We start from the raw sequence: 12,159 nt of genomic DNA, 5'->3' as shown, positions 1-12,159 counted from the left end.
CATCCGTTCCTTCAGGACGAAAATGCAGTGTGTTATGCTGGTGATGGCTGGCTGACTGTAACATGACATGGTGAACGATTCAGCTGTCAAGAATCACTCAGACTGCTATCACACAAAAACTCAATTCTGCCCTGCTTTTTTTGGTCAATTGTTTCTTCCTTTCCATTTTAAGGTTCTTCGTGGCACAGCTATGAGATTTCTCCACATGCATTTTTGCTGTGCACTTTCAGGGCCTGGTTTCTACTTCCCATCATTTTCAATTTATTAAATTACTGACTTTGGGGCCACCTGCTGCACTTTGTCTAGTCAGGCAGCCGCTGTTAATATTCCATAACTGTTTGGGTAGAACGGAGTCTTTCCCCTCTGTAATTACTCTGTATCTTTGTGTGTATGTGTGTGTTGGGTGTACGTTTGTGTGTGTACATTCTTTCTCTTTCTCTGCCACATTTTTTGTAACTACAATTTCATTACAATGTTTTCAGGTTGTCCTAAGTATACTACCCTACCAGGTATACACAGTGCTTTTAACAGCTTCAATATTTGTGAAGAAGGTGAAATTCATTTCCCTTCTTTTTAGGGAATCACACTTAGGGATGGTGTGGGTGTCTGGTTGGAGCTCAAAGCTCAGTCATTTCTCACAGGCTCAGCCCCCTGGACACAAGTCCACAGATCCCTCCGCTTGCCTGATTTGGCATGCGTCAAGTCAGGCAAGTGCGCAGCTGCCCGCTCCCTTGCTGAGACGCCATTTTGCATAAAAATGGGGGCTTGTCCTTTTTTGCAAATAACCATTTATGCAAATGGCATCCATAAAGGGCCCATTTACACAACATTACAGGCATAAATAGACAATGTATGCCTGTAACGCTGCATAAATGGCCCCTTTAAGGCCACAATGTGTGTAAATGGTTATTTTTAAAAAAGGGCGAGCCACCATTTTTATGCAAAATGGCAGCTTGACAAGGGACCGTCTGGCCACTTGTCACTTCCCGGGTGCCCTCTGACTTCTCAGAGGCTCACTGCACACGGCGAGCAGAGTCGGGTGTCCAGCAGGGGCCAGAGAGCAGTGCACAGCATGGGATGAGATGGGTTTGCCCATCCCTAATCACATTATTCACTGAGGATCTGGATAGGTTTTCACTTTTCATTTCATTATAGTACAGGAAATTCAAAGTTCTGTCTTCTACAGATGTTGCCAAACTCATAATTGCTTAGTTTGGAATACAGATTTGGCCAGCTTGTCACGTTCATATGAATTTCTTTTACAGATTGGAATGTTAAGATAACAACAACAGAAACAACAGCAGCAGCAACAACAACAACAAACTTTCTCCAGAGTACTTTGAGTTTAACACTGCAATCCCATGCAGTCTACTCTAACTAAATCTCACTGTGTTCAATGGGGCTTGCTCCCTTGTACAGGGTTTCAGGATTGCAGCTCAAGAGGGCATTTTGTCCAAGCCAGAGAAGGTAACCACAGTTCAGGCAGAGATAACAAACGATCCCAAAAGGTTGTTGTCAAAAGGCCACAGGGAACTGTGGATAAGCTCAGGGAAACCATAGGTTCCTACGAAGGAACTCTGCAGTCACTGAGCTTTCTCTGACCATTTCATCCTGATTGGCCTATCACTTAGGCAAAGTCCCTTTACATACTTCTTGTTAGACCCCCTCTTATAGCCTCTAATGATCTTTTGACCTTGTGGTGATGCCAAAATGGTTTCTTCCCAAAGCCTCAGTGTCAAAACGCACATGAGATTCTTATGAGAAGGTTCATCTGGTCCTGCCTCCTATTCCCACAATGGCCAACCAGATGCCTCTAGGAAGCCCACAAGAGGGGAATAAAGGCAATACCCTCATAATGTATTGTTGCTCCCAACAAATGCTATTCCATGGAGTATTGCCTCCAAACAGGAATGGATGAATCTATTAGGGATGGCGGAGAATTTCTCCCCGAAACTTCGGGGGGCCGAGCGCCAATGTGTTCGGCCCCCCGAACAAGTTTCAGGGGGAAATTCTCCACCCCCCCACCCCCCGCACCCCCCCCCGGGATGGGACTTACTTTTGGCGAATGTCCCTCCCGGCAGCGGGTCTGGCCAGCGGTTCGTCGGGTCTTCGTCCGGGATGGGAGCGGCAGCCGGACTTTCAACCGGCTGCCGCCGCCGCCATTCCAATAAAAGAAAAAAAAAAAACGCCCCCGTGATAGGCTACGTGACGATTAACGTACCCTATCACGGCTAGATTTGCAAAGTCAGCCGTGATAGGCTATGTAAATCGTCACGTAGCCTATCACGGGTGACTTAAAAAAAAAAAAAAAAAAAGCACGTACGGATAATGGCGGCCCCCATAGGGAGCCGCCATTCCCGTTCCTTATTTGGTCGCTGTAGTCTACGTAAAGATTACGTAGACTACGGCGAAAATAAGGGCAACGCTATTCAATTTTTAATGAAATTTTGCCTAATATGCAAATATCTATTTTTTTACCTTTTCACTAATATATGCATGTTTGTGTACATTTTCTGATTGGATTCACAACGCTTTTGATACTGGAGGTAGCATATAGCCATCAGGACTAGTAGCAGTTGATAACCATGCATTTCTCTCCTCCCCTTCTAAAGCCATCCAAAATGATAGCAATCATTTTGGGGTAGCAAATTCCATGGTTTAACTATGTTCTGTGTGATGAAGTACTTCCTTTTATCTGTCCTGAATCTCCCACTAATCAGCCTCATAAGGTAGGGATGTCAGAGAATTCTGCGACGCATCTTGGTAGCGGGCGCTATTTGTGACCCTTTTTGATTCCCCGTTTTAGCCTACATAAATATTTAATTTAATATTAAAATATTAAATATTTAATATTAATATTTAAATATTTATTCAAATATTAATATTTAATATTTTTTTTACCCAGAGCCCTCTGCGGCTGGAAATCCGTCTGCGGATGGCTCTGGCCTGGCCGGGCCTGGCCGGCTGCTCCGTGGAGCTGCTGCGGAGCAAAGCCGGCCGCGGAGAATTCCGGGGGGGAGGAATGGAGTGCCTCCCCCCTGGCGAGGATTTCAGGGGGAGGGACGGAACGCCTCCCCCCCACCATCAACATAATCCGCGAACAGTTAAGTGACTTTCATACATCCCTACTTCAAGCCGTGATAGGCTATGTAAATACTTACGTAGCTTATCACGGCTAATGCAGGGATGCCATTTGCATCCCTGTGGAGGCTGTGATAGGCTACGTAAGTATTTACGTAGCCTATCACGGCGTGGGGGGGGAACCCAGCATATGTAAATGGTGGCAGCTACCGCCATTTGCGTACGCTGGGGTTGTTCCCCCTGCCGTGATAGGCTATGTAAATATTTACGTAGCCTATCACGGCTCAATACAGGGACGCAAATAGCAGCAGCTACGACAGCCACCATTTGCATCCCAGATGTCCGGCTGTGGGCGGCTCGAGCTGGCCAGCGGCTCCGTGGCTTGGCCACAGAGCGGAGCCGGCCAGGCAGGATTCCGGGGGGAGGGACGGAGCACCTCCCCCCCATCGAGGATTCCAGGGAGAGGGACAGAGCGCCTCCCCCTCACCGCAGATGCCCCTCAGAGGAGCAAGGTAAGGGATTCATACATCCCTAATGGGATGACCCCAAAGGGCTATAGTATTATGAAAGAAGGGGAAAAAAGTCTCCCTATGTACTTTCTCAAGATCATGCATAATTTTATACACCTTGATGATGTTTCCTCTTTAAGCTGTTGCCTGAGCTCACTTTTTTCCACCTCTCTCACCATCCCTTTTTCCTTGGGTGCCATGACTTTTAGATTACAAGCCTGAGGGTAGGAACTATTGGACTGGGGGCCAGGAGATCCGGGTTCTAGACCCCACTCGGCCATGGAAGCTCATTGGGTGACTTTGGGCCAGTCACAGAATCTCAGCCCAACCTACCTCTCAGGGTTGTTGTTGTGAGGACAAAATGGAGAGGAGGAGGATAATATAAGCTCTTTGGGTTCCTTGGAGGAGGGAAAAAGGTGAGATATAAATGCAATAAATAAATAAATAAATAAATAAATAAATATCCTACCAAGCTACTGAAGGGGGCAAATGTTTTAAATAAATAAATAAATAAATAAATAAAACAGCTATTGATTTCAAAATAAATTTGTGTTTACACTCAAGAGTACATTTCCTATTTATCCTTAGCAGTAGTTTTTTTTTTTTTTCTCTGTGGGTGTGTGTGTTGTTGTTGTTCAGTCGTTCAGTCGTGTCCGACTTTTCGTGACCCCATGGACCATAGCATGCCAGGTCTTCCTGTCCTGCACTCTCTCCCGGAGCGTGCTCAAGTCCATATTCATTGCATCAGTGATGCTATCTAGCCATCTCATCCTCTGCTGTCCCCTTCTCCTTTTGCCTTCAGTCTTTCCCAGCATCACCGTCTTTTCCAGAGAGTTTTCTCTTCGCATTAGGTGGCCAAAATATTTGAGCTTCAGCTTCAGTATCTGTCCTTCCAATGAGCACTCAGGGTTGATTTCCTTTAGGATGGACTGATTTGACCTCCTTGCAGTCCAGGGGACTCGTAAGAGTCTTCTCCAGCACCACAGTTTGAAAGCATCAATTCTTCGGCGCTCAGCCTTCCTTATAGTCCAGCTCTCACAGCCATACGTTACTACTGGGAAAACCATAGCTTTCATTAGATGGACCTTTGTTGGCAAGGTGATGTCTCTGCTTCTAACTATGCTGTCTAGGTTTGCCATAGCTTTCTTCCCAAGGAGCAAGTGTCTTTTAATTTCATGGCTACAGTCACCATCTGCGGTGATCTTGGAGCCCAAGAAAATAAAATCTGTCACTGCTTCCATTTCTTCCCCTTCTATATGCCAGGAAGTGATGGGGCCAGATGCCATGATCTTCATTTTTTAATGTTGAGTTTCAAACCAGCTTTTGCACTCTCCTCTTTCACCCTGAACAAGAGGCTCTTTAGATCCTCTTCGCTTTTTGCCATTAGGGTGGTATCATCTGCATATCTGAGGTTGTTGATAATTCTCCTGGCAATTTTAATTCTGACCTGTGATTCATCCAACCCAGCGTTTCTCATGATGTACTCTGCATATAAGTTAAATAAGCAGGGCGACAATATGCAGCCTTATTGTACTCCTTTCCCAATATGTACTCCTTTCCCAATTTTGAACCAATTGGTTGTTCCATGTCTGGTTCTTACTGTTGCTTCTTGACCCTCGTACAGGTTTCTCAGGAGACAGGTAAGGTGGTGTGGTACCCCCATCTCTTTCAGAATTTGCCAGAGTTTGTTGTGATCCACACAATCAAAGGCTTTAGCGTAGTCAATGAAGCAGAAATAGACGTTTTTCTGGAATTCTCTAGGGATGTACGAAAGGGACTTACCTTGTCCCGCAGCTTTTTTCGCGGTGGGGAGGAGGCGCTTCGCTTCTCCCCCCGAAGTTCAGACGAGGTGGGGGAGGCGTCCCGCCTCACCTGGCTGAAATTCAGGCCGGGGAGAAGCGTCCCGTCTCCCCGGCCGCGAAAGAAAAAGTAAAACAAAAAGCAAAAAACAAAAACCCCATGATAGGCTACGTAACGATTAATGTAGCCTATCACGGCTAGATTTCCAAAGTCAGCCATGTTAGGCTACATTAATCGTCACATAGCCTACCACGGGTGACTTTGGAAAAAAAAAAAAAGCGCGTACGCACATGACGGCGGCGCATGGGCACCACCATTTGTGTTCCTTGTTTTGGCACGTCTAGTCTACGTAAAGATTTACGTACACTACGGCAAAAATAAGGGCAATGCAAATAGCGTTCCCTTATTTTCGCCGTAGTCTACGTAAATCTTTACGTAGACTAGACATGCCAAAATAAGGAACACAAATGGGGGCGCCCATGGGCCGCCGCCATTTGCATACGTGCTTTCCCCCCCCCCAAATTCACCTGTGATAGGCTACGTGACAATTTACGTAGCCTGTCACGGCTGACTTTGGAAATCTAGCCGTGATAGGCTACGTAAATCGTAACATAGCCTATCACGGGTGTGTGTGTGTGTGTGTTTACTTTTTTATTTTGTAATGGAGGCGGCGGCAGCCGGTCGGGAGACCGGCCGCCGCCCCTGCCCCCGATGAAACGCTGCCGAACCGCTGCCGGGACCCGCTGCCGAGAGGGACATTCGCTGAAGGTAAGTCCCATCCTGGGGGGGGGGCGGGGGGCCGGCAGAGAATTTCCACAACACTTTCGAGGTGCTGAATGCCTCGGTGCTCGGCCTCCCGAAGATTCGTGGAGAAATTCTCCGCCATCCCTAGAATTCTCTTGCTTTCTCCATGATCCAGCGAAAGTTGGCGATTTGATCTCTAGTTCCTCTGCCTCTTCGAAACCCAGCTTGTACTTCCGGTAGTTCTTGGTTCACATACTGCTGAAGCCTAGCTTGTAGGATTTTGAGCATCACCTTGCTGGCATGTGAAATGAGCGCAATTGTGTGGTAGTTTGAACACTCTTTGGCATTGCCCTTCTTTGGAATTGGAATGTAAACTGAACTTTTCCAGTCTTGTGGCCACTGTTGAGTGTTCCAGATTTGTTGGCATATTGAGTGCAGCATTTTAACAGCAACATCTCTTAGGATTTTAAATAGCTCAGCTGGAAGACTGTCATCTCTGCTAGCTTTGTTGTTACTAATGCTTCCTAGGGCCCACTTGACTTCACTCTCGAGGATGTCCGGCTCAAGTTCAGTGACCACAGTGTCATGGCTATCAGGGACATTCAGATCTCTCCTGTATAGTTTTTCTGTGTATTCTTTCCACCTCTTCTTAATCTCATCTGTTTCTGTTAGGTCCCTGCCTTCTTTGTCCTTTATCATGCCCATCTTTGCACAAAACGTTCCCTTGAGATCTCCGATTTTCTTGACGAGATCTCTAGTCTTTCCCATTCTGTTGTTTTCCTCAATTTCTTGGCATTGTTCATTTAAGAAGGCCTTCTTGTCTCTCCTTGCTATTCTCTGGAACTCTGCATTCAGTTGGGTATATCTTCCCCTTTCTCCCTTGCTTTTCGCTTCCCTTCTTTCCTCAGCTACTTGTAAAGCCTCCTCAGACAGCCAATTTGCTTTCTTGCATTTCTTTTTCTTTGGAATGGATTGAGCTGCTGCCTCCTGAACAATGTTACGGACCTCCGTCCATAGTTCCTCAGGCACTCTATCAGGTCTAATCCCTGAAATCTATTCCTCACCTCCACTGTATATTCATAAGGGATATGATTGAGGTCATACCTGAATGGTTTAGTGGTTTTCCCTACGTTCTTCAATTTAAGCCGAAATTTTGCAAGAAGCAGCTCATGATCTGAGCCACAGTCAGCTCCAGGGCTTATTTTTACTGACTGTATAGAGCTTCTCCATCTTTGGCTGCAAAGGACATAATCAATCTGATTTTGATATTGACCATCTGGTGATGTCCATGTGTAGAGTCGCCTCTTGTGCTGTTGGAAAGGAGTGTTTGCTATGATCAGTGTGTTCTCTTGACAAAACTCTATTAGCCTTTGTCCTGCTTCATTTTGTACACCAAGGCCATGCTTGCCTGTTATCCCGGTGATTTCTTGATTTCCTACTTTAGCATTCCAATCCCCTATGATGAAGAGGACATCTTTTTTTGGTGTTAGTTCTAGAAGGTGTTCTAGGTCTTCATAAAACCGATCAACCTCAGCTTCTTTGGCCTCAGTGGTTGGGGCATAGACTTGAATTACTGTGATGTTGAATGGTTTGCCTTGGATTCGTACTGAGATCATTCTATCATTTTTAAGATTGTACCCCAGTACTGCTTTTCCCACCCTTTTGTTGACTATGAGTGCTACTCCATTTCTTCTAAGGGATTCTTGCCCACAGTAGTAGATATGATGGTCACCTGAATTAAATTCGCCCATGCCTGTCCATTTTAGTTCGCTGATTCCCAAGATGTCGATGTTCAATCTTGCCATCTCATGTTTGACCACCTCCAGCTTACCTTGATGCATTGATCTTACATTCCAGGTTCCTAAACAATATTGTTCTTTACAGCATCGGACTTTCTTTTCACCACCAGACACATCCACAGCTGAGTGTCCTTTCGGCTTTGGCCCAGCCGCTTCACTCTTTCTGGCGCTACTTGGAAATAAGTCTCATTTACATCTTTTTTATTTCCGCCTAGATTTATTTGCACTCACTCTTCTCCACTGCAGAAGTTAAACATAATTTTTTTTGGTCCACCTGTGTAAACACATACAGTCAGTTCAACACCTGGCTTTGGGTGTTCTTAATGGCACTTTTTTGCAAGTTGTATTTTTCAAACAGCACAATAGGGATGTCAGAGAATTCCGCCATGGATCTCGGTGAGGCCAAATGCCAGTGCATTCGCCCCCCCAAAATCTGTGGCAGAACGAAGCCCTGCCTCCCCAATTCACGAAAGGTGTACGTAATGGAGCACTTACCTGCTGCTGTCCATGCTGACTTACCTGCAGCCGCCATTCACTTCTTCATCATAGCCGTGATAGGCTATGTAAGGATTTACGTAGCCTATCACAGCAAGCAAAAACAACAACAGTAGCGTACATAAATGGCAGTGGCTACGGCGGCCGCCATTTGCATTCCCTATTTTTAGCTGTTTTAGCCTACGTAAATATTTACATAGGCTATTACGGTGAAAAAGAGGGGAACGCAAATAGCGTAGTGGGCGCCATTTGCGTTCCTTTCCCCCCCACCGTTTTAGCCTACATAAAGGCCTAGGCTAAAACGCTAAAAATAGGGAATGCAAATGTCGGCCGCTGTAGCTGCCGCCATTCGTGTACACTGTTTTGGTTTTTTTTGTGTTTTTTGGCTTGCTGTGATAGGCTACGTAAATACTTATGTAGCCTATCATGGCAGCTCCGCTGGACGCAAATGGCGGCCAGTATGGCGGCCACCATTTGCGTCTGCCGCAGCCCGTCCATGACCAGAACTCCGGCTGCGGATGGCCCTGGCCGGTGGCTCCGCAGAGCTGCTGCGGAGTGGAGCTGGCTGGGCAGGATTCCGGGGGGAGGAACGGATCGCCTCACCCTCCGTCGAGGATTTCAGGGGGAGGGATGGAGCGCCTTCCCTCCACCGTGGATGTCCCTAGACGAAACGAGGTAACTGTTTCATACATCCCTACAGCACAATGGAGATAGAAAATAAAGTGGAAATGCAGATATTTTGTCCAGCCATTAAAGTCTAACTTTTTTTTTTCCAAGCTAAAATTTCTTGGCTATGGTGAAAGACAGACATAGCCTTGTTTCAAGAGGGGGGCGGTACTGCGGGGAATGGGCATTGACTCAATGGATTTAAATGTGCCTATGAGGGTAACTAGAAGGTATAATAAATGTACAGCTGCCACTGAAAACAGCGCCTTGAGTCTCTTTCTCCCATCTCCTTTCTAGAAGCTAGTATGCAAAAACACCTAAAGATGTGACATCATCACTGTTCAAGAACCCCCAGTCCACCTCAGTGGCTGTTACTTGTGGAGGTGGGGAACTGGAAAATAATGGTGGACCAAAAACCTCCTCCATCTTCACCAATGGGGGGGGGATTCAGCTAATTTCTGGGGGGCAGGTGAATTTCCTCAAAGTTTTGGAGGGTCTAGCTTGTCTTAGTTCTCTTAAGGCACAATCCTATGCATGTTTAAAAAGAAAAAGGTCCTACAACTCCCAGCATCCCTCCAGGCAGCCATGCTGGCTGGGGCATGCTGGGAATTGTAGGACTTTTTTCTGTCTAAACATGCATAGGATTGCACTTTTAGTTTTAAACTATCTTGGACTTATAGAACCATAGAACCATAGAATCGTAGGGTTGGAAGGGGCCCACAAGGCCATCGAGTCCAACCCCCTGCTCAATGCAGGAATCCAAGTCAGAGCATCCCTGACAGATGGCTGTCCAGCCTCAGGAGAAAGACTTCTTTCTTTTCTTTTCTTTTCTTTTTTTTTTTTTGTACTTTAAAAACAGTTTTGTGCTGATAAACTCACCATGAGGATTTCCACCCCACCCCCATATTTCCTGGACCAGAATGCAGTGGGAGCACCACTGTGTCGTGTCATTCCCATGGAATTCACATCCAGGAAACAGAGCTGGAGAGGGTGCAGATAGGGATGTTGGAGGATATCCCATTGGGGCTTGAGCTTGGTGATTTCTCACCAGCTTGGCCCTTGGATGCTGGTCTGTGGATCCTCACACTTGGATGACTCAGCTTGTGCCAGGTTCAGCAAGCATGGGGATCCCTACTTACCCACGAGTTCCATTTTGCCCAGAAATCGCAGGTAAGCTACTTACATACATCACGATTTCTGCAAAATGGCGGCTGTAAATAGCACCGGTTAAGACGCTGAACTGCAGACTGGAAGGTCAGCAGGTCAGCAGTTCGAGACCCGAGTGCCGCTTGACGGAGTGAGCTCCCATCTTCAGTCCCAGCTTCTGCCAACCTAGCAGTTCGAAAGCAAGAAATTGCAAGTAGATAAATAGGTACCGCCCCGGCGGGAAAGGTAACAGCGTTCCGTGCACCTCGGTGTTCAGTCATGCCGGCCACATGACCACGGAAGCGTCTTCGGATAGCGCTGGCTCTTCGGCTTAGAAACGGGGATGAGCACCGCACCCTAGAGTCGGACACAACTGGTTGGGGGCACCTTTACTTTTTTTTTAATGGAAAATTACAGGCATAAATGGTCTAATTAGATCATTTACCCCTGTGGTTTTGCATATATGGCACTATTTATGGCAGCCATTTCGCAGAAACTGCAATTTACATAAGTTGTTTAAGTAGTTTACCCACAATTTTTATGCAAAATGGCAGCTTGAGGGACACAGAGGAGCCACTCTCCACTCCCCAGGCACCTGGGACTGTCTGGCAGCTCCCCCAGCATGACAAGCAAGGTTGGGTAAGTGGCAGGGGTCCAGTGAGCGGCATGTAGGGATGTACAAACCCCCTGATGCCCAGTCCAGGGGGGTCTGCAGTGGGGAAATCTGGGCTACTTGGGGCCCCGTGAATTTCCCCAGAGCCTTATTGCATCTGTTGGATTTTGTGGGGTGGCTCTCCTCCATTCTAAACTTTGCTGGAAAATTATGGCCATAAATTGCATAATTTATGGCATTTGTGGCCGTAAAGCACTTCCTTCTATGTAAATTGCGGCTGTTTATGCTGCAATTTACATCAAATGAAGTGTTTTGCGGCTGCAAATGCCATAAACTATGCAATTTATGGCTATAATTTTCCCATGATTGGCTAATGGTGGCTGCCATTAGTCTATCACAACATTTTGAATGGAGAAAGGCTACCCCGCAGGGAATCCAGCAGCCCCAGGCTCTGTGGACTTCACAGATCAGATTCTTGAGAATTCAGCCTTGAGTCCACAGTGGATTTCTCTGACATCCCTAGCAGCAGGAGGGTGGGGTGCAGAGCACCTCATCCTTGGTAAAACCAGCAATGAGGCTGTTTTTAAAACAAAACAATAATTAAAAAGCTTATCCACTTTGATGACTAAACCTAAACCTAGGGCTGTATGAGAATTTCATTTCAGTCTGCAAATCTCTTGAAAATGCCCCATTCAAAATCCCAAATGAATGGGAGTGCATCTTCTCCAGAGATGCTTGCAAATTCCCTAACATGTCTTTCTATTCAGAAAATGTGTACTCGAAAAATGCACAAACTTTCTCAAAATGCACACCTTTCTCAAAATTAAGGATGTACGAAAATGACTTACCTTTCACAGATTATGTTGATGGTGGGGGGGGAAGCATTCTGTCCCTCCCCCCGGAATCCTGGCTGGGGGGGAGGCGCTCTGTTCCTCCCCCCGGAATCCTCGAACGGCCAGCTGTGCTCTGCGGCAGCTCCGCGGAACAGCTGGCCAGGCCCAGCCAGGCCAGGCCAGAGCCATCCACAGCCAGATTTCCGGCCGCAGAGGGCTCTGGGTAAAAAAACAAAACAAAACCCCCACGTACGCAAATGGCGGCAGCTACGGCCAGCACCATTTGCGTTCCTTCTTTTTGGCCATCTTAATCTACATAAATCTTTACGTAGGCTAAAACGGCGAATCAAAAGGGGATGCAAATAGCGCCCACTACGCTATTTGTGTTCCCCTTGATTTTCGCTGTCATAGTCTACGTAAATATTTACGTAGATTAAGATGGTAAAAAGAAGGAACACAAATGGTGGCAGCGT

General features: G+C 46.6%; 1 protein-coding gene across 1 annotated transcript in view; it reads right to left on the bottom strand.

The window, feature by feature from the left end:
- Positions 1–1,735: 1,735 nt before the first annotated feature.
- LOC146360284 (uncharacterized) overlaps positions 1,736–12,159 on the bottom strand; it is a 51,320-nt gene continuing 40,896 nt past the window's right edge. Inside the window, exon 5 of the mRNA XM_084823143.1 lies at positions 1,736–1,813. Coding sequence (XP_084679269.1) covers positions 1,736–1,813 — 78 coding nt within the window. The remainder of the gene's footprint in view (positions 1,814–12,159) is intronic.

The sequence above is a fragment of the Heloderma suspectum genome, chromosome 1 (genome assembly GCF_057233095.1).
Source record: "Heloderma suspectum isolate Gila_16-S chromosome 1, 16-S_ref, whole genome shotgun sequence".
Lineage (NCBI taxonomy): Eukaryota > Metazoa > Chordata > Lepidosauria > Squamata > Helodermatidae > Heloderma > Heloderma suspectum.
Note: the sequence above shows the minus strand (reverse complement) of the source record. Positions and strands in the feature narration are given on the sequence as shown.